This window comes from Globicephala melas, chromosome 8 (genome assembly GCF_963455315.2).
Source record: "Globicephala melas chromosome 8, mGloMel1.2, whole genome shotgun sequence".
NCBI classification, from domain to species: Eukaryota; Metazoa; Chordata; class Mammalia; order Artiodactyla; family Delphinidae; genus Globicephala; species Globicephala melas.
The window spans coordinates 24715084-24737208 of NC_083321.1; the positions used below are offsets into that span (position 1 = coordinate 24715084).

General features: G+C 46.2%; 1 protein-coding gene across 3 annotated transcripts in view; it reads right to left on the minus strand.

Moving 5' to 3' along the window:
• Window positions 1-22125, minus strand: part of KIAA1549L (KIAA1549 like) — a 282463-nt gene that overhangs the window by 82766 nt on the left and 177572 nt on the right. For all 3 annotated transcript variants that reach the window (XM_060303369.1, XM_060303368.1, XM_030864767.2), the window contains 3 exons: window positions 21280-21451; window positions 10609-10772; window positions 4450-4640 (listed from right to left, as the gene is read on the minus strand). In XM_060303369.1, coding sequence (XP_060159352.1) covers window positions 4450-4640; window positions 10609-10772; window positions 21280-21451 — 527 coding nt within the window. The remainder of the gene's footprint in view (window positions 1-4449; window positions 4641-10608; window positions 10773-21279; window positions 21452-22125) is intronic.

Here is a 22125-nt window from a genome sequence, read left to right on the forward strand (position 1 = left end):
TCTGGCTCCGAGGAAAGGTTTGAATGAACACATTTCTGGAGGGAAAAAAAAACCCCAGCTTGGCTTTATTCTTTGCATCAGCTTATAGATTTATGTTTACATGGACCTGTCAACTCAGAATTTCTGGTCAAAAACAGAGAATGAGATCTACGTATGTGCGTGTGTGTGTGTGTCCACTCACGACAGTAACAAAAATGTCTTTGAAAGCAAGTGTCACCTGAGAGGTTGCAGTTTAAGTCTATTGAACTCAGTAGTCCCCGTTCTGAGTATGGGTGTACATGGATCCTGGAAGAACAATCTTGGGGGTGGGGATTAATCAACTGCTGAACAATCATGACCAATCCCTGCACTGAAGTACCCATTGCGAATGGCTGGTGCTTCTCTATCCTTGCTCATTAATCCCAGTCATGGAACAACAAAATAGCCATCGCCAAAAGCCTACATAAGGAAAAGGACCTAAAACATCATCTGGTTGTCTGCAATGGCTGAATCTTCATTTTTCCTTCAGTTTTAAAACAAATTTTTTAAAGATATCTTAATGACCACCAGATCACTGGCTTCCCCTATTTTTCACCTGCAGAACTTTTTGGACCATCTAACGGCCCCATTCTGAAGGGTCCTGCTCTAGCGGGAACGAGGAAACTGAAGTGGCAAGTTGGGGAAGCTAGAAACATAGATGCGTGATGGGCTTGCTCTTGGATGTGGCATCCTAAAATCTTCCCAAATGATCAGAGATTCCTGTGATCAACTGAACTTGAACAGAGGTGATGTTTCTCCCACAGCTATGGCAATGATATAGCCAGTCTTTAATAAAAGTATATTGTTATGGTAAAATTATGAAGCAAATGGAGAAATCATTCAATAGGGTAGGCATTGTTTTCTTTATTTGTATTTGTTTCATAAGCTAATATTTCTTAATAAAAATCTGAGGTTAAGTATTTAAATTTGATTAGCAAGAATAGACTCCTTGCAAATTCAAGAAACAAAATAACAATTTTTTTTTTTTTTTTTTTTTTTTTTTTTTGCGGTCTGCGGGCCTCTCACTGTTGTGGCCTCTCCCGTTGCGGAGCACAGGCTCCGGACGCGCAGGCTCAGTGGCCATGGCTCACGGGCCCAGCCGCTCCGCAGCATGTGGGATCTTCCCAGACCGGGGCACGAACCCATGTCCCCTGCAGTGGCAGGCGGACTCTCAACCACTGAGCCACCAGGGAAGCCCCCTAAAACAATTTTTTTAAAAGAAATCTTTGCACAATTTAAACCACTCAACTAGAATGGGTGGAAAAGTTTCTATTCTTCCTGGCAGTGCAGTGCTATGTTAATATTCTAATTTTAGTAATTCTATTGATTTTTTTTCAGTGTCCTCTAAATAGGTGATAAACTGTTAGCATGCCTTTATGGTAGTACTTGGCAAAGATCATAATGAGAATAATTACTATAGATAATACTACTTGCCAGTCAACTCAGATAAATCATCCATTGCTTCTCTGTATGTTTCAACTTCATGCTGGGGTGGACTGTTGCAGTTAAGGTCCCAATTTGTTCACACCTCCCAGTAACCAAGCTTAGGGTAGTCCCCTCCCACACTGACTCTGGACTTGACTATGTGTTTTGCTTTGGCCAACAGGACAGTAGCAAACATGATAAGAGCAGAGACTTGAAGCCTGTTTGGGGCTTCTTTTCTTACTGCTCTTGGAACCCTGTAACCACCTTGTGAGAAAGTCAGTGCTAGCCTGCTGGAGGGTTCAAGACCACATGTCAAGAGGTCCCAGTTACCTGGCCACCCCAGGCAAGGCTGTCATCAACAAGCCAGCCCAGCAGGCCTTCCACCTGACTAAAGATGCATGAGTGAGCCCAGCTGAGATCAGCCAAGCCTAGCTCAGACTAGAAGAACCACCCAGCTGAACTCAGCCTCAACTGCGGACCCACCAAAAATCATGAGCTAAAGAAATGGTTGTTGTTTTAAGTTGATAAGCTTTAGAGTGGTTTGTTAGAGGGCAACAGATAATTAATCCACATGCCCTCAACATTCTTTCCCACACAAGCTGAAATCCATCCCTGTTTCTCTGTACCTCTTTCTTAAGTACCAAGATCTCCTAGAGAAAAGCACAGAGCCTTGCTGCTTGACTCCAATGCAAAATTTATATATTTGATACAAACAATCCTTCCTTCCTCCTGCAAAGACTCCCCTCTCTTGGCTTCTCAGATTCCACTCTTGCTTCGCTCTCCTTGTGCCTTTCTTACTGATGCTTTTCAGACTCTTTTGCTGATCCGTCTTCATTATCTGGACCTCTAATCGTTGCAATGTCCCAGGGGTCAGTTCTTTGATTTCTTCTCTAGCTACACTCTCCTAGGTCCCCATCTAGTCTCAGAGCTTTTTATAACCAAACGCTGACAGCTCCTACATTTATATTTCTACTCTGGACCTCTCCTCTGAACTCCAGACTCATATGGTTAACGGAGCTCTCAACATCTCCACCTGCATGTCTCGTGAGCATCTCAAACTTAACATACCCACATCCATACTCTTGATTGTCCCCTACGAACTTCTCCTCCAGTCTTCCCCAGCACAATAAATGGCAAATTCATCCCTATTTCCATACCCCACAACAATCTATCAGCAAATCCTGTCAGCCCTTCCTTCTAAACATCTCTAGAACCCAATCACTTCTTCCACTCTTGCAATAGCTTCCTAATGGGTCTCTCTGCTTCTATTCTGCTTCTCTACAGTCTACTTCCACACGGCAGCCATAGTGAACCTTTAAAATTGCAAGTCACATCCCATCACTGTTCCTCTCAAAACTTTCCAATGACTTCTGATCTTTATTCACAACAAAATCTCAAGTCCTGACTTTGGTCTATAAAGCCTGCCATGCTCAACCTCAGGCAGCTCCTCTGGCCCACCTGCTACCACTTCCCCCCTCATTCATATCAGCCTCTTTGGCCTTCGTGCTCTTCCTTAAGCAAGTCAAGAAGTTCCCTCCCCTGGGCTTTGTACACACTGTTCCATCTGCTTGGAAAGTTTTTCTGCAAGATAACCTCAAGGCTCACACATCATTTCAATCAGGTCTTCCTCAAATGTCACTTTATCAGAGAGGCCTTCCCCAACTTCCTGCTAAAATAGCCTCATGTTCCCCTCTCCAACTCTGCATTCCCTTACCATGCTTTGGCTTTCTTTGTACTCATCACTGCCCAACCTACTATATTTCTATTTCTCTATTTGTTTATTGTCTATCTCTCCCTACCAAACTGTAAGCACCACGGGAGTAGGAACTTTATCTTGTTTACTGCAGTATCCCTAGTGCCTAGTAGACAGCAAGCAGTCGATAAATATGTTAGGTGAAGGGAGGGAAGGAGGGGGAGAGGATGTAGCTTTTCCAGCCGCCACTGTGGTCCCAGGTAAGGTTGGCAATGGGAGCTGGTTCAGCCAGACAACAGGGCTGGCCAGAGAGTTCATTACCTCTTTGTGAGCCTATTGCAAAGTCCTAACAGGCTCCTGCCCTCCAGCCTAACCTCTCCCATCTATCATCCACATTGCCGCTGGAGTAGTCTTCCTAAGATACAGGCTGGACATCACTGTCTCCCTGAAGAACTTTCAGTGCCTTACCAATGCCTAGAGAATAAAGGTCAAACTCCTTAGGCTGGCAGTTAAGACCCTCCACAGTTTTCATCTATCTTCTGGTTTCATCTTTCACTATAACCCAAGCACTGTGAGCTCTAAGCCCCAGCGACACTCATTATTAAGTGAGCATGGATGTCCGTATCTCTCCTGGCTCTGCCAGCCTGGATCCCTTTATCTCTTCCCACCTATGGGCATCCCACTTGCCCTTCAAGGCTTGGCTACAACATAACCTCCTCCACGACGTTTTCCCTCATCAGAATTAAATTCTTCCTCCTCTCTTTTCCCCAGGACTTGGTTCAGACTCCACTGTGGGCACCCGCCCATCACGTTTGGTATTTCAGCAATTTCTGTCTTTCCATCAGGAGATGCTTGGGGTCAGGAATCAATCTTAAACCTTTTTGTAGTCCTCCCAATGCCTGTCAAAGTGCTCTGTTCATAGTAAAAACTCAATAAATGGTTTTTGAACTAAAATCATAAGCTCTATAGAGAAATTGCCAGATAAAATACAACTATCCTGAACCAAAGGCACTGCTCTTGAGATAAATTAAAAATATAAGTGTGACATCAGTGCCAAAGTTGTTATAATAAATCTAAGAGCTAAACCTCTTCCGTTGGGGTTGATCAGGCATCTAAAACCTTACGAGTGGCTCATGAGAAGCAGGTATTGTGATTCTTATCGTCTCCCTTAGTCTCCTTCTCAAATATTCAAAACAAGCACGAAGGGGAATTTTTAAAGAGAACAGAGGAATTAACTTGAGGGCTTCAGCTGTTCTCCCCAGCCATGATTTCTCTTGCTGACACAGAGAGGCAGAAGCTGGCCCCGTGCCTACCTCTTTCTGGTTTCGATGGATTTGGCCGTCTTGATAGTACTTCCATCCTGAGGGGCATCCCTTTCCTGAGAGGCAGGAACATCTCTAACGGGCAGTGGGAGGACCACCGTTTCCTGAGTCACGGGGATGACCTCTTCGTCCACCCCTTGCTGGCCCAGGTGCTGCTTGGCATAATCAAAGCCCTGCACAGGCTGCAAAGAGGAAACAGATTTGCAGTCACGTTTCTGGCAAAGCAAGACGCTCACAGCAGCTTTAAGAGAAGACAGGTGGGAAAGTGCATGTGCTGGGACCATACTTAGCTTTCTGAGGAACAAGAGTTAACATGAATCTCCATCATAATTTCTGTCTCTGCAAAATCAAAATCCGCGTTAATTCCACCTATAGCTCCAGAATCGCTATAGCTAAGACTCAGAAGAATGACTAGTATAAACAAGATGCAAATACGTGTGTGAGAACAAATACTTTCAAGGATTTTAGACCACTTATTTTAAGTCACAGGATACTGCTAATTAGAAGCTCTTAATTGCTACATTAAACAGGTCCCGCATCTTCTCCTACCTAGGAATATTTTGTCATCCCTTAAAGCCTGTTTAATAGCAGGTGTGCAGCCTTGCCAAGTCACTTGGACTCTGAACCTCAGCTGTCTCATCTGAGAAATGAGGATAATCCTATCTGCTTTACCTCCACCACCCTTGAGTATGAAAGGGGATCACAGCTCTGAAAACAGAGGGAGGAAATGTGCTACCACAGGCGAGGCAGCACAATTATTAATAATAAAATGGAATCTATGGAATCACTCTTTAATCCAGACCTCTCCCTTAAGCAGGCTGGCTCTCCTATAATTCATTACTGAAAAATTAGCAAGGCTTTTGTTGTACAACGTCTGAAATCCCAAGTGGATAGGGCAGCTGTGAGCAAAACCCAACAGACATTTATTAGTGGGGTAATGAAAAAACCAAGAAGCATATTTAAACAATTCCTGCGAGTGTCTCTATTCTGCTTGACACCCCAAAACAGCACAACACAGATCTGAGGCAGGACGATGGGGAGGTTAAGGTCAGCAGCTCCAAAAGCAGACAGCCTGGATTCAAATCCTGGCTCTGACGTGTATTAGCTGGGTGGCCTTGGGCAAGTTACTGAAATTCTCTGCACGTGTTTCCTCGCCTGTAAAATGGAGAGAATAACAGCGTAAGCAGGATCAAATGTGTATGTCTGTGAGCGTGATATTTAACTACCCTTAAAGGGAGGCTGTGTAGATTACATAAGTAAATTCAAGTCCAGCATTTAGCTAAGTACCTGACACACAGCAAATGCTCAATCAATATTAGCTAATACTGCTTTCCTGCCTACTAAATCATAGGCCAGGTGAAATGGACATCAGTGGATTCTCCTTAAGAAAATTTGGGATGAAACTTAACCTCTATTGTTTGGGTTCTATCAGCACTTGATATGATCAGAAGTTCCTCTTTCAGCAGGTTACTTAGCTAAGAATTGTAACAGGAAGGCTCCAGCCAGATTTAATGGTCTAAGACCCTGGCCCAACCCATCAAATCGTGTCTCAGAATAGGATGGCGTTTTCTTGCTAAATCCAGCAAAGCTTCCTTATTTCAAGCTGTCTGTAGTATAGCCATGGACAGTTCCCTGGATAAATCACTCTGGGAGGTGTGGTCACTGGTCTCTCTTCTCTGAGACACTCACACTCTGACCCACGTGGTAACCACTAAAATTCTATGCTAAGATCTGGGAATGTGCTTCTGAAATAGTGTTTGTTCATTTCCCTCCCCTCCCTTGGTGGTACATGAAATACAAAGGAGCCTTCAGAGGATGTGCTGATGTTCCCAGAATACTGACTCACCTGCTTCTCCTACAAACAATTGATCACCAATTGAATTCAACTGAAATGTTTCTGGAAGCTGACCTTTTCTCTCCAGGTCCACTGTTGTACGGACCCTGCCCTGGTCTTGTTACCTCCATTCTGCTCCTTTCCAGGCCCACCCTTGACAAGCCTCCAAAGTTACCTCCCTTAGAACCATGTCAGGTCATCATCACTACCTCATGAAAAACGCTCCATGGCACCCAAACCCTTTGGCAAGGCACCCAAGACCCTTCACATTCTGTCTGAATCCATGTGCCCAGCCTCATCTCCTGTTGGTCCCTTTTATGCCATACCCCCATCCTCCCATTATCCTATTCAGTTTTGCTCCAACTCTAGTTATTGAGCACTGGCTTGTGTCAGGGACTGCACTTGATGCTGGAAACATAAAGGTGAATAATAACTGGCCCCCTACCCTCAAGGAGCTCACAGTTTCAGCTTCACTTGATATTACTGGTACAGTATCGAATACGTTGCATAAATTATGTCATTTCATCCTCACTGTAGTTCAAGGAGGTAGGGATTGTTATGGTTCCCCATTTTAAAGATGAAGAAACTGAGGTTGAAAGGTTCGGCAACTTCCCCAGGCTCACACAGCTGGTCTATGGTAGAGCCGGGATTTGAACCCATTACTATATGGCCCAGAGCCAGAACACCCAACCACTGCTTGATGGTTCTTCCCACGGCCTCTCCTCTCCTTCTGCAGCCTGCCATCTTGGTTGGGCATCTTTTACCACACTTGGCCTGGCTCCTGTGTTGAGCCTCCTGGCCTGTGTGTGAGGTACTTGGAGTCTGCACTGGCGGCTAAGATGACCTGAGAACCTAGTGAGGAAGACGAGCTAGCTCTGGCTTGCCCCTCTCATCCTCACTCTCTCTGAACTTGGCCTCTCACCCTTCACACTGGGCTGAAGTTACCCGCTAGATACTTCAGGAGACTGGGTTGACGGTGGGTGAGCAGGGAGACATTAAGGAATAACAAGCTTAAAAGGCGGCCCTCGTTATTAGGTTAATAATAACAATCCCTGTGCATGTTCAGTACTTACAGCCTGCAAAACACTGACACCTCATTTCATTCTCACAACAACCACATGGGGAAAGCAGGGCAAACAGCACAGTCTTCACTTTACAGGTAAGAAAACAAAAGCTCAGAGAGGTTCGGTGACTTGGCCAAGATCACACAGCTAAGTGGTGAAAGACTCAAGACTAGTACCTTACTCTTCTGACTGACAGGATAGTGGTCTTTCAACCTCCAACTTGAAAATCACCTGAGATTAACTAACTGCCCACGGGACACACAATAGTGACCCCTAACACCGTTAATACAACATCATGAAACACTTACAGTTGCTTTAATGAGTTTTGTAAAATTATCAAATCAAAATAATCTCCAACAATTTCAAAGGTAAACATGTTACCCCGATCTTTTAAGAAGAAAGCATGTATAATAATAAACATCAACTTATATATAATATTTATTCTGTACCAGGTACACTCAAAGTAATGCACATAACTCAATCCTCACAACAACCTGTAAGTGAATACTGTTATCACCCCCATTTCACAGATGGGAAAATTGAGGCACAAAGAGGTTAAGTATGGTCATATAGATAATATGTGAGAAACAGGAGACAGCTGGGCATCTTTAGGGGGTGACTAAAGCAGACCCATCCCAAGCAGAAGGTCATGCCAACCAGTGCAGGCCCTCCAAGCTCACTCTGCACCTGGATATGGCCCTAACAACTTTCTCTTAAGGTGGCCTGTTCCAGGGGATCATGTTCTCTTCAGTTGAAGGGAAAACCTGGGGAAAGGCTATGAATCCAATGACAAAGAGGAGGGAAAAGTGAACTAGGAAGAAAGGAGGCGATAAAGGCATGACGCCTGGCCCTCCTCCTGCGCTGATCATTTTCTCAATCTTCTACCTGCCGAAGCCCGGATGACAGCAATGGTAATAGGGTTACATCTGTGGTACCTTGTCTCTGCAGAAGGGTGTGGGCGTGCACGGCTGGGTCTTGGCTCCCGGGACAGCCACACTCACCTCCTCTTAGGATGTTAAGTCTATTAGTGGGGCTCAGCAAGGATCCCCAGCCATGTCCTCTGGCACTGCAGCCCGCATCTTTACAGGCACAGTGGTATCCCTGGAGACTAGGAGACCACCCTCCCGGTCTCTGGATTGGTGGCGAAAGCTAACTTTTTCATCCCGCCTGGTCCCTTGGCGTTAAATGAATTCTGCTCACACACAACGGTTCTGAGAAGTGATGCAGGCGGCTCTCTCCTCTTGCAAACACTGCAGTGCCCCTGGGTTGCAACGGGCAGGACTGCGGTAAGAAAGAGGCAGTTCCACCCCGCTGGTTTCCCGTGATAAAAGGGCTTTGGAAATCAAGTGCGTAGCCCAGTCTCATTGAGGGAGAAAACAACCGCCATCACCCCACACAAGTGAACTCAATCATCTCATGGAACATAAATTTGCTTGATTTTCCACAGCAGCCGGGTATCTGTTGAAGCACAATGCACCGGGAAGGGACATAAAAGGGGCTATGAAAACCCACACACGTGAATCTGTTCCAGCCTCAGACAGCTTTCCAGCCAGAAGATATGCTGAAATCATGTGCTGCCCAACTCATCTCGGCAAATTAGTAAAATTTTGGCTTCATCTAGCACACAAAGATGGCATTTACAACCTCAGTATGGCATGTTTTGCATTCCTGGACTCAGCTGCAATTAGATTCTGGTAATTACTGTTATGTCTGCAAGGCTCAGATTATAACCAAGCTAAGATGGAAATGAAATACCCCTTCTTGGAATAGTTTCATTTTTCACTGCTTGGGTAATTACCAACATCGTGCTGCGTCCGCGCAGCGGGTGGCTTTATGTCAACAGACACGGAACGACATTCTTTGGGGTTGGGCTCCTCACTAGACAGTGTCTCAGCAAGCCGCAGCTTCTCAACAGGTGACTCGGTTTAACAAACAATCAAATTCATTTGATTTCTTTTGCTGAAGCAAGGTATGATCATCCAGGAAGAACTAGACATGCCTGACTCCCAGCAAGGACGATCACTACGTCATGCATCCCAGTGGATGTGAAATTCCATTCGCTGTTTCATTCCTGCACAGGTAGACAAAGCTCAGATGTTCAGGGCTGGAAGAGGATCCTACCCACCAAATCTCAGAGCTCAGGAAGGGGTATAAAGTAGACACAGCCCAAAGACTCGGATATGGGCCTGAGTACCTCCCCCACTGCTGTGGAGTAAGTCCCACAGTCTCTCTTTCCTTTGGGTTTCTCTGCAGTAAAATGAAAATCATAAATGCTGCCCTGATTATAACCTACCTCACAGGGCTACTGTGATGAGCAAACAAGGTGACAGACCTAGGATAGCCCAGGATATTGTAAGGCATTATTTAAACACTGGGTATTACAGGTTATTATAGTCCCTTCGGGGACTATTGTGAAGGGAGCTATGTGACTGGAGAATTAGCCTTTGGAATTTCCTCAGTTCATTCCCCTTCCAGTCACTGGAGATGGGTGGTACGGCCCTGTGGAGGCTGTGGAAAGTGGCCGGGGCTCCCGGCCGGCCCTCAGGGGAGCCACTGAACTGGGGGTTGATGGCTGCCCGGCCAAGCATCTGTAGCTCGCCCGTCATGCAGCCTTTGAAGATCAGCCATTCCGGCCAGCGGAAGAAGGAAAATTTTGAGGGTCTGATGTGCCCCAAAGGGCCCTGAGTTAGGAGCCAAGAGACCTGGTTCTACTATCAGTTCTGCTACTTACTAACTGTGCCATTGTGAAGAAGTCACTTCTCTGTAAAAGGGAAGGTGTCCGATCAGATGACCTCTGAGGCCCCTTTCAGGTCTAGCTAGCAACTCGTTTTCTGTGCCTGTTTCCTCATCTGTAAAATAATGTTCTTCCTCAAAGGGTTGCTGGCAAGATTAGGGGTTGTTGGTATATGCAAAGCCCTGAGAAGCATTTAAGGCAAAGAGTGAGCATTAGATGAGCATTAGCTATCGTGTCCTCATTATAAAAATAAAGGTGGCACAAGAATGCAAATATTCTAAAGAATACTGAACTGTACACTTGTAAGTGACTAAGATGGTAAATTTTATGCTATGTATATTTTACCACAATTTTTAAAACATTCAAATAAGTAAATAAAGGGTCTCCTTCAACATGAGGGCTCATGAGGATGCTTCTGAAGGTACTTGCAAAGACCTCAAGAGCCATGAGAGAAAAGGCAGGTGGAGCCCCAAGGGGCCAGGGCTCCTGCCCCTCTCCTCACAGCTTCCATCTCGTACCTTTGCTCTCTGGGGCAGGTTCATCATGGTGTCTGGCTTGAAGTCGTTCTTGTTCTTCCGGCAGAGCACGGCAGTGATGATGATAATGATGACCGTGACCACGGCAATGGGCGCCAGCACCGCGGCGATGATCCACAGGTTGTTGGGCGGGTTCTTCACCACGGCTGCAGGGAAGAGTAGGGGAAGCACATGACAAGGAGCTCGGGGAAGGGGAAAGCAAGCAGGAGATAAATGCCCTCCAGTCCCAGGTCGTGAGAGGGTTGAGAGGGTCTGGGCTCAAAAAGGCTCTTGCCTTGGCAAGCTACTCAAAGTCTCTGAGCCTCAGTGTCCTCATCTGTAAAATGGGGCTATCACGTTGCAAGGCATCAGAGAGGCAAGGTACATGTGGTGCTTTGGTGTGGCCCCTAGTAGGTGCTGAAGAAATGTGAGCCTTCACTATGATTAAGAGGAGGAAGAGGAAGATGGATTGGTATCAAGTTTCCCCTCTGGTAATGTCCGTGAGTCAAAAGAGGAGAGAGAAGCAATCTGAGGGGCAGTCAGGCGGCAAAGGCCACGGAGAGATGACTCTAAATATTGTAGTTAAGTCACCCACTGAGTGAGCAACGAATAAAACATACCTGAGTGGACGGATCTGCCCCGCCCCCCGATGGCTGCCTGGGGAGGCATGGAAATGCCTTGTCTAATCAAAACGATCCAGCTATTCTCAGAGCCAGAGTGAAACAGCGTAACGAAAGTGACTGTCAGTAGGAAGAATGTGTTATTAGAACAGTAGGTGCCTCAAGGAGGGTGGGGCTGGCATTAATTAAGTTGCAAAGGGCCACAGGTTGGTGGTCATGCTCTACATCATGATAGGGGTTTGGGTCACACAGGTGTATACACTTGTCAAAACATCAAATGGTATAGTTAAGAGCTGTTCATTTCACTGTATGCTGATTTTATCTAAAACATCACAAATGAATATTGAACTCTAGGCAATGATATGCATACTGAAGTGTTTTGGGTTGAAGTCTACTGATGTTTGCAACTTACTTTGAAATACATCAAAAAATATGATGGATTAACAGATGAATGGAAAAATAGATGAACAGAGATGTGATTATTAAAATAGAGTAAAACGCTAATTGTGGAATCGAGGTGGTAGCAACATGGGTGTTCACTGTACAATTCTTTCAACTTTTCAGTAAGCTGGGTTAGGAAAATGTGAGAAAAAGAAAAAGCCTTTGATATGAGATGAATGAGTCCTCCGCCCACGATCCCAGGTGGGGAAGCTTTGGAAACACCTCAGTCCAATCAAAAGGACTGGAGTAAAGAAAACAGTAACCAAAATAATTGTTTATAGGAATAAAGAGTTATTGGAAGGGAGTGGGGTCTGCAGAAAATCTAGAAAAAGAGAACCAAAGATTTATCCATGCCAGGGGAGGGTACCCCGACCAGCAGACATGGGTAACCTGGCCGGATGGCAGGTCTATCTGGTGGGCAAGATGGCTGCAGCTGGCTGTTTGAGCTTGGTGATACTGTTAATACCACACAAGCTCTCTTCTCTCCCACTCCCTAGATGATCTCATGGACTCAAGGCTTAAAAACCATCTGTGCTGTTGCTGCTCATTTATCTCTCTAACCAGGACCACTACTCTGAACTCCAGATTCCTGTATCCACCCATCAACTCAAATCTCCAGCTGGATACTTAAGAAATGTCTCTAATATATCCAGAGCCCAACTCCCAATCCCCCCACCCCCAACCAAACCTGTTCTTGTGATATTTTCCACTCCAACAAATGGCAACTCCTTCCTTCCAGATGCTCAGACCAATAACTTTGCCATCAATGTTGACCTGTCTCTTTTACTCTCACTCAATATCCTACTGAGCAACAAACCTTGTCATCTCCATCTGCAAAATATATGACTTCTTTCTATTGCTATAGTCCAAGCTACTAACATCTCTCACCTGAATTACTGCAATGAGCTCCTCCCTTGTTCCCTATAGTCTATTTGCAAGACAGAAGCTGGAGTGATCCTTTAAAAATTCAGATCACAACATTCTTCTGCTCAAACCCTCCAGAGGCTCCAACCCCACTAAGAGTAAGAGCCAGGGTCCTTATAATTTCTATAAGACCTTAAGTGATCTGCCTGACCAACCATCTAGTTACTTCTCTGCCCTTACAACTCTTCCTTCAACTCACTCTGCTCCAGCCTACCTCCCTCCTACTGTTCCTCAAACATGCAGGACATGCTCCTGCCTCAGGGCCTTTGCACCAGCTTATTCTTCTACTACCTAGAACGCTCTTCACCTACATATCCACGTGGCTCCCTCCCTCCCTCCATCAGGGCTCTGAACAAGCGTTACCATATCTGTGAGGCCTTCCCTGTACTCTCTATAAAATATCAATAACAATCCCTGCCCTTAGCACTCTCCATCCCCCTCTTCCTACTTAATTTTTCTCTATATCAGTGCTTCTCAAACTTTAATGTGCATGCCCATCACCTGGGAATCTTGCTCAAATGTGGATTCTGATTCTGTGGGTTGGGATGGGTCCCCCTGTAATACGTTCTTTGGGACACAAGTCCACCATCTTCTCAGTCTACTGGCTTTCCAAATAAAGTCACTATTCCTGGCCCCAACAACTCGTCTCTGAATTTATCAGCCTGTCGTGTGGTGAGCAGTACAAGCTTGGACTCGGTAACATGCCTAATAAGCTCCCCGGGGGTACCCATGCAGCAGGCCCCCAGGCCACACTTGGAGTGGTGAGGCTCTAAAGTACGTATCACCATCTGCCATGATACATATACATTTGCTCACCATCTGTCACCCCCTGCCTCTCCATTAGAATGTGCACCCTAAGAGAGCAGGGAGGTTTTTTGTCCCTTGTTTGCTGCATTCCCCAGGGCCTAGAACAGTGCCTTGCACATAGTAGGTGCTCAATTAAAAGTTGAATGAATGTGTAACTGAACTACCATTACTCCTTTTGCAATTTGGCTCCCCATACAGATTTCCACAAAGGATAGAGTAACAGCCAGTTAAAGAAATCCCCTCTCCTTGGTAGTTCTAATCCATATTTTAAACTAAATACTTTCAATCTGGTTTATATATCAATCTCTTATAAGTCTGGTTAGCGTAACTTGGTCCTCCTGATCCTGCTTAATTCTGGGGGCTACTAGACCCACAAAGCTGAGGACTGGACTCTGGAATACAAAGGCCCCACCAGTACGTGCCACATGGTGAGGGCCTGCCTGAGGAGCCAGCTGATCTTTCTCTGACTTCCACCAGCCCCTGACTTGAACTGGCACCTCATTAGCCAAGATCTACCTCTCGTCAGGCAGCAATTGCCTTGGGAGTACTATCAGTACAAAAGAACTTCTTTTCCACAGTTTTTGTCAGTCAGTGATTAATCACATTATTAACTTCTGCAAACAGCTCATTAGATAATGTGCTCCTGTTGACATTAAACATGTAATTGCTGCTGCTTTTAGTAATTCAGTATTTATATGTGAGTTTTAGGCCATTAACATTTTTTAAAGCTCTGTGCTTCTGTGAAAAATATCAGTATGCCTCTTTTCGGCTATGCTGTTCTATCCTGATGGAGAAAAATGTATAGTGGATCAGAACATGATATCCTACATATATTTATATATGTATATAAGTGTTTTCATTAGCAAGAATGAAATATTTACATGTGTTTTGCTCTTACTCAGCTCTATTGTTTTGATGGAGGTGTGCCTTCTTGATGCAGTGTGGAAAATCCTTTCACCTCTATTTAAATGGGGAGAGAACACATTCATGCTATGTACATTAATAAATTCATTGAACAGTCAAAGCGATAGTAAAGTTAGGTCAGCTGAAGTCATCCAAACCCAGTATATTCATTGGCATAATGATCTAAAACTACAAAGTCATGTACAGAGGTGAAATGGAACAAATGGTTATTTAACTCACAAGAGTGTCAGAGGAAGGACAGGAAAATGAGACAACATTCTTGAGCTTCTACCGTGTGTTAGGCATTGGGATACCCTCTTTGTCAAGATTCTCATACCCATTTTTCAGATGAAGAAACTGAGCCCCGGGGAGGTTAGATATTTTTTTTTTACCAAAAAATTCATTTCTCTGAAATATACAATTTAAGTCAGTTCTGAGTTATCACACATGAATGGAAGTTTGTGCATGTGTGCGTGTGCATGCACACACACACACACACACATACACACACACACACACAAAGTATCTGTCAGAGGGAATGAAGTCAAAGGGTCCACATAACCTAAACTCAGAATAATTATTCTCATGTGGAGCAAATGTTGAAAGGAGAAGGAATCCATTCGAAGAAGCTCCCAGCTCGCTTCTGTGGCTGTCAAAACATCAGAGTTCATGACTGCTGTGAGTGGACGCAGGGGAGGGTCCAGCAGCTGGTGAGAGCCCAGGCCCATCCTCCCCTGCCCACACACTCCCGTGGCTCTCACCCCACTTGGGTGCAGCCCATGGGGCTCCACCGATCGTGGCCCCTAGTCTGCACCTCTGACCTCATCGCTGCTGCTCTCCTCCATCGGGACCTCCTCGCTGGCTCTCAAACCCTCCCCCCTCTGCCTGGATTCTTGTCCCAGGTATCCTCAGGTGGTCACTCAAAGGTTACTTCCTCAATATCCTCTTCTCGACACCCCAACAATTTAAAATCACAGCCATTATCTCCTCGGCATCCCCTAGCCCCTTCTGTGCTTAATTTTTCTCCATGGCACTTATTAGCATCTAACATATTATTCAGTTATTTTGTCTGTTTAACCTGCCCGCTCAGGAATGTAAGGTCCATGAGGGCAGAGGTTTTGCCTGCTTTACTCACGGCTGTATCTCCAGTGCCTAGAACAGTGCCAGACACATAACAGGTGCTCAAAAAATATTTGTTGAAGGAATGAATGAGAGTTCCCTTAACCAAAGGGTCAGTCTATGGCTTTCTTTAAGTGATATTTTTTTTGAGATAAATTTCTGATGGCCGTGTAAGGTAAACCAATTCCCGCCCTGGACTGCTTCTGCATGGGGAGAATTTTCCCTACTCCATCAGCTGGATAACCTCTCTGAGGGGCCTCTCATTCCAGATCCTGCAAAGGGAGTGGATGAAAACCTCCATCGGGAATGCAGTTGCTTCTATAGAAGTCATTGCTGCCCCATTACCCAGAGATGACATGGGTAGAGTGGGCATCATATATTCCGCTGTAGGGCACTGCACATCGGCCCTAGACCTAGCGACTTAGAAGACACTGGAACACACAGAACGCTACACCCTACCTTCAGAGGGACAAGGTGTCTGTTCAACACCATGACTCTCTATTCAAAGTGCTGACCTCAGATTCACATCTCAGGCTGATTTCAAAGCTATTAGGAGAAAATGAGATTTAAAACCTCTCTGTTTCTCCTCTTCTTCACTGGCCTTAGTGTCCTCCTCATCTGATCCTGGGATGGAGGCATTTCCCAGGGTCTGTCATCTAGCTATACTCTCTCCAGGACTCGAATTTTCTCCAGGATTTAAATTCTACCCTGTATCTACAACATTCTCAAAATCCATAGTGTTAACTTAGGCCTCTCTCCTGGGATCCAGGCTTGGATTTCCAACAACTTTCCTAACCTCAGCCCTCAACACCCCCATGGTACCCCTTAATAGCACATCACTTAAACTCCACATGGTCCAAACTGAGTAAATCACCTTCTCCCTCCTAAAAGTGCTTCTCCACTCTAACCCCCTCTCTAATTTCATTAAAAGCACCCTATTCTCTGAATTATACAGGCTCTTAACCTTCAAATCTCCCTTCCCTTTTCATTGCCTCTCCTCGAGTCCTTCTACCTTATGGATAAATGAGACACTCGGCTACCATTTACTACGAGCCTAATAGACATGTAGTAAATGGTACTAAACCCTCTACATGCAATAATTATCTTATTTAGTCCCCCCAGTAGCTCTACCAGGTCAGTGTTTTTGATATCACCATTTTACGTATGAGGAAAATGTAGGTCAGAGGGTCATTCATTTGTCTTCGGTCTTATTACAAAGGCTCTGCTCTCAACTGCTCTGCTATGGTGTCTTCCAACCACGTGCCTCACTCAGGGCCTGGCAGAGGCATTTAGCAAAAGTGGGTTCTTTGCCTTCACAAGGATCGAGCCAGGCAGTAGCTGGGGCTGGATATTCAAAAAGGAATGAGATGTAGTACCTGCTTTTAAAGAGCTCATGAGGGAGAAGAGAGAAAACAACTCATTTGCCCAGTGTGATAAGGGCAATGGAGGCCCCTGGAACTAGGGAAACTTCGGGGAGGGGTCATGCTTCAGGGGTCAGGGAAGGCTTCAGAGGCATAGGGAATGTGAAGAATGAATCCTCCCGTGTGGCTGAAGCATTAGGTCTGAAGGAGAGAAGAGTAGCCGTACGGCTGGGTAAGAAGCCTGGAGACCAGGTTGTCAAGGGCCCTGAACATTTGCTGAGCACCTGTTGTGAAAGGCTTCAAAGACCCACTTTAAGAAGATTGGATTTTATTCTATGAACAGCAGAGAGCCACCAAATATTTTTTAAATGGAGTAGATGTAAGACCAGAACCTGTGTTTATTATAATGACTCTAATTACAGTGTGGATGGTACATTAGTGGCAAAGAGGCTGAGGCTGAGTCATTTGGGAAGCACCTGCAAAGTCCAAGAGGAGATAATGATGAAATGGAGAAGAGGAAACAGTTTGTGAGTTACTCTAGAAGGGAACCGAGAGAGCCAGGTGGATTTCAAGGAAACAAAGAAGTAAGGTTGAGGGCTAGCATCTCCGGAGCCAGGCGGAACAGAGTTTGAATCCTGGCTCTCTGAGCCAGAGTCAAACCTCTAAGGTCACTCCTAGATGACCCCTCGACTCCCATTTCCACAAGGCTCCATGCACCTTCTAATTTGATTGATTGCTCTCTCCTGCCCACGCTCTCAGACCTTCCACTGTTCCCACCCATTTCCATCAGCAAAGTCCCCTTACCTCTCCTCCTGACACTCCATTCACCTCTTGCTCTCCCATTTCTGCCCCTTCCCAAGTACCACAAGGCCTGGAGTAGATGTGAGGAGGTCAAGGAACTGACCTCAAAGTAGAGGATGGGTTGGGACAGGAGAAACGATGCAGAGGAAGAGACAATGAACCAGGATGATGGGGGCCAGCTTGGGCTCTAGAGGTGACTACAGTGAGGAAGGGGCAGTTCAAAGCATCTAGAATTTTGAAAGAATAGAAGAAATGGTCTGAACATAGCAATGAGGACCCAGGAGGAGGGGAGCCTTGCCAATCTTACGGTTTTTCTCTCATCAGTTTGCTGATGCTCAGTGTGTACCACTGCACCCTTGCTCAAATGCCCCCCACACAATCTCAACCTCAGCTGCCAACTTCATTATGCCCCAGGAGAGCAGAAACAACCGCAGAAACATCCTCAGGCTTCCATTACCAAATGCACCCCCTGACCGACACCCACACCCCTGTACTCTGCCTTCCTTCCTGGTGCAAAAGATTGAGCCGTCCCTGCTCCTCGCTGAGTCTGAACCCTCCACCTCTGCCACCCCCTCGAGCACATATGGACTTCACCCCTGCAGTGTTCGTCTCTCTTCTGCATTGTCAATTTCTCCCTTGCTATTAGTCACCCATAATATTCAAATGTACCCCAATATCTCCCATACGCCCCTCCAGCAACTGTCCCATTAATCTTCTCCCTTTGCTGTCACTGCTTCCCCACCTCCACCCTCTCCTGGGTCCACTCCAGCCAAGCTGTCTCCACCACCTCTTCCTGGAAACCCCTCCTGCCAAGGTCACCACCAAACTCCAAATTCACTTCATCTCCATCCTTCCAGAACAGAAGATGACGCAGCAGCTCCCTCCCTCCCAGGACATTGACTTTCTTCACTTATTTCTAGACACCACCTCCTCCATTTCCCCAGATGCTCCGTCCCAGGGTCCTTTGCTGGCTCCAGTTCTTCCCTCATGTGGATGCCCTGGGCCTGATTTTTACCCTCTTCTCTTTAGTTCTAAATCAAGGCAAATCTGGTTAATCTTACCTACTCCCTTAGCTCTAAATGTCACCTGTGTGGATGACTGCCGAGTTCCTATCTCCTGAGCTCTCCCTGAATGTGTAAGCTCACATGTCCAAAAGCAAACTCTCAACTCCATCTCCCCCACCGCCACTGCAGCCCCACTAAACCTCCTCCTCTCCTCTCTGCATCTCAACAGATGACACCACAACCAGTGCTCAAGCAAACACCTGGGAGTCACCCTTGAGTCCTCCAGCCCTCACCTCCTCCTGCCACGCACACAATCCATTACCTTGCCCCAACAGCTCTGTCTCCAAAAATATCCCGAATCCAACCACTTCTCTGAGTCTCCACCTCGGACACCTTCCCCTCTTACCTGGGCACCTACGGTGGTTTTCACTCCAGTCCTCTACAGTTCATTCTCTACCTGGAGAGACCGAGAAAGAGCCGAGAATGGAGCCCTGGGGAACCCACATAAAGAAGATGCAGTAAGTGCTTCCCTGGTGGCACAGTGGTTGGGAGTCCGCCTGCCGATGCAGGGTTCGTGCCCCGGTCCGGGAAGATCCCACAAGCCGCAGAGCGGCTGGGCCCGTAAGCCATGGCCACTGAGCCTGCGCGTCCGGAGCCTGTGTTCCGCAATGGGAGAGGCCACAACAGTGAGAGGCCCACGTACAGAAAAAAAAAAAAAAAAAAGATGCAGTAAAACTGATGAAGTTAGTAGCTGACCTGACCAGACACGGGACAGAGCTCACAGGGAGGGAAGGAGAGAGGTGCAAAGGAAGAGAATCTTGGTTAAAAAGTCATTTCAAAGGCAAGATTGTAGAGGGAGACCATCATTTCCAGGCAAAGGTGTGTCTGTGAGGATGTGCTGGCCGAGCAGAAGTGAGGGCCGTAACCACATGTGGGCTGGACCATCCCTGTGGAAGCCACACCTACCCCGGACGAAGGCAGGAGACGAGGAGGAGAGGAAAACCATGAGCCAGGCGTCAGGTTCCTAAGGAACACGGACACCAACTAGGAGATCAACGGGAGACGACCTTCCAGGCCCTGTATGCTCGGTGTGCTGTCGAATCTAATCTTTCTACCACACAATCTGTCACCTTCATCAACCCCCTCTCCCCTCGCTGCCTTCACAGCCCTCTTCTGGGGCCCCAATGCCTGGGCCACCAGAGAGCCTCATTAGTCCTGCCCCCTCTCATCCCGGACACTGCCGACAGATTAACCTCCCTAGATAATGGGTACTTCCAGTGATACTACTGCCCTGCTCAGAAATGTCCAACAGCTCCCCACAGCCAATCACATCATGTACAATCTCCTTCCCCTGCCATCCAACGCCTGAGTCTCCTAAGCAATGCTCGTTTCTAATCCCATCACCTCCTCCTCATGCTTCTGCACTCCAGGCAACTGGAACTCCTTTTCTTCAAGCACCCTTGGTACTTTTCACCTCCCTTCTTTTGCTTCTGCTGCTCCCTCTTTCTGGACAGTACATCCTCCTCTCCCTCTGCTGAAACTGTAGCATGCAATACAGTTAAGAATACACTTTTGAAGTCAAACAGATCCAGATTCGTATCTTGGCAACTCGAGTCCTAGTTCTGTGATGTTGCGCAAGTTAGTTAACTTTTCTGAGCCTAGGTTTCCTCATCTGTAATTTGGAGCTGAATAAAGTTGCCCCAGAGAAATTGAGAAAATCTATGTAAAGCAACAAGCAGAGTAGCTGCCAGGGGAGGGTCCTCAAAGAGGCAGCTGTTATGTTTCATATCCTTTCTCTGTTCATCCTTCCCGGATGCCCCTTCGGAGCAATCTGTCCCTCGGTTGAGCCCTGTAGCAATCACATTGTCTCCTCAAAGCATTCCTGCATTCTATGCCTTTATATCTGCATTAACGCCTTCTCTGCTCCTTAAAGGCAGTGACTGGGACTTGCCCACTCCTATATGTCCTCCAGCACTGAACACACAGTTGATGCAGGACTCTACAAAGCTTATTGAATGAAATTACCTTTAATTCCCCAGCAGACAAATACCAGCTCAGCTGTGGTGATTTTTCTAACTGTTCACAAGATTATACTGAGGAGGAAGAGAGGATAGGACCTGGGGAAAAGCAGTATTATCATCATCCTAGTAGCCAAAACATATCCCTGACCCAAAACCTATTGCTTCAAACAACACAGGAAACAACTGGTTGATTTGAGAACCTTCTAGAACAGAAGTATGTTTCGCTCTGGGTCTAATAACATCCAAGTGATTCAGGAAACATTTACTGGTATTAAAAATAACGAATGACGGCACTTCCCTGGTGGCGCAGTGGTTAAGAATCTGCCTGCCAGTGCAGGGGACACAGGTTCAAGCCCTGGTCCGGGAAGATCCCACATGCCGCAGAGCAACTAAGCCCACGTGCCACAACACAGCCTGAACTCTAGAGCCTGCGAGCCACAACTACTGAGCCCATGTGCCACAACCACTGAAGCCCGCGCGCCTGCAGCCCGTGCTCCACAACAAGAGAAGCCACCACCATGAGAAGCCCGCGCACCGCAACAAAGAGTAGCCCCCCACTCGCCACAACTAGAGAAAGCCCGCACGCAGCAACGAAGACCCAACACAGCCAAAAATAAATAAATAAATTTATTAAAAATTTAAAAATGAATGAATGGAAAGGTTATCCCCTTACGGTCAGCTTGCAGAAGGACAACGTGATGCAGGGTCAAGGCCATCCTTTGGGAGTCAATGGTGCTCAGGATCTTGGCAGCTGCAGTCCCCAGCAAAGGCTTCCCATTGTACAGGGTGTAGTAAGTCAGCTCCGCGGGGTCCTTGGGTCCTGGCACCCGCTGCATCTTTACCATCTTTCAGAAAAAGACAGGCCATGTTTACAGGGCATCTTGCGTTAACTCTGCAATCACCTGGGCAATCAGCAGGCTGTCTCCCGACTGCGAAGCCTTCCATGGCTAAGTGGACCCATGACGTATATTTTAGACATCACCCTTCTCACACCTCCCTATCACCAACATCTCAAGAAACCCTGCTATGGCTGGAGGAGGGAGGAGAAAAGGGTTTTGAAAATATAAACATCTGGAAAGAACAGTTTCAGGCTGGAGAAGGAAACGTTGAAATGGTGATGTCTTCCAGCCTCCAGAGAACTCTGGCCTCATTTGAAACTAGGCCTCCACATTAATTCAGGGCATGTTAGGTTATTCTCAAACAAGATTTCTAATTTCAAATTCCTGCAATTGCCAGAGAGGAAAAAAAAAATGAACTTATATGTCTGCAATTCAAAAGAACTCTGATAAAAGCAGTACTTGGAGGCTCAAAGCTCTTTTTCTAAAATAACCTTTGTTGCTTTTTCTCACTGTACAAGTTATACATCGTCACTACAGAAAAATCTGAAAATACAAAAAAGCATCGAGAAATGAAACAAAATAAAAACAATCTGGAATCCTTCCACCACCAGCTAATTACTATTACCATTTTGTCTATTCTTTGTTTTTTCCACACAGGCCTTTTATTTATCATTTTACAA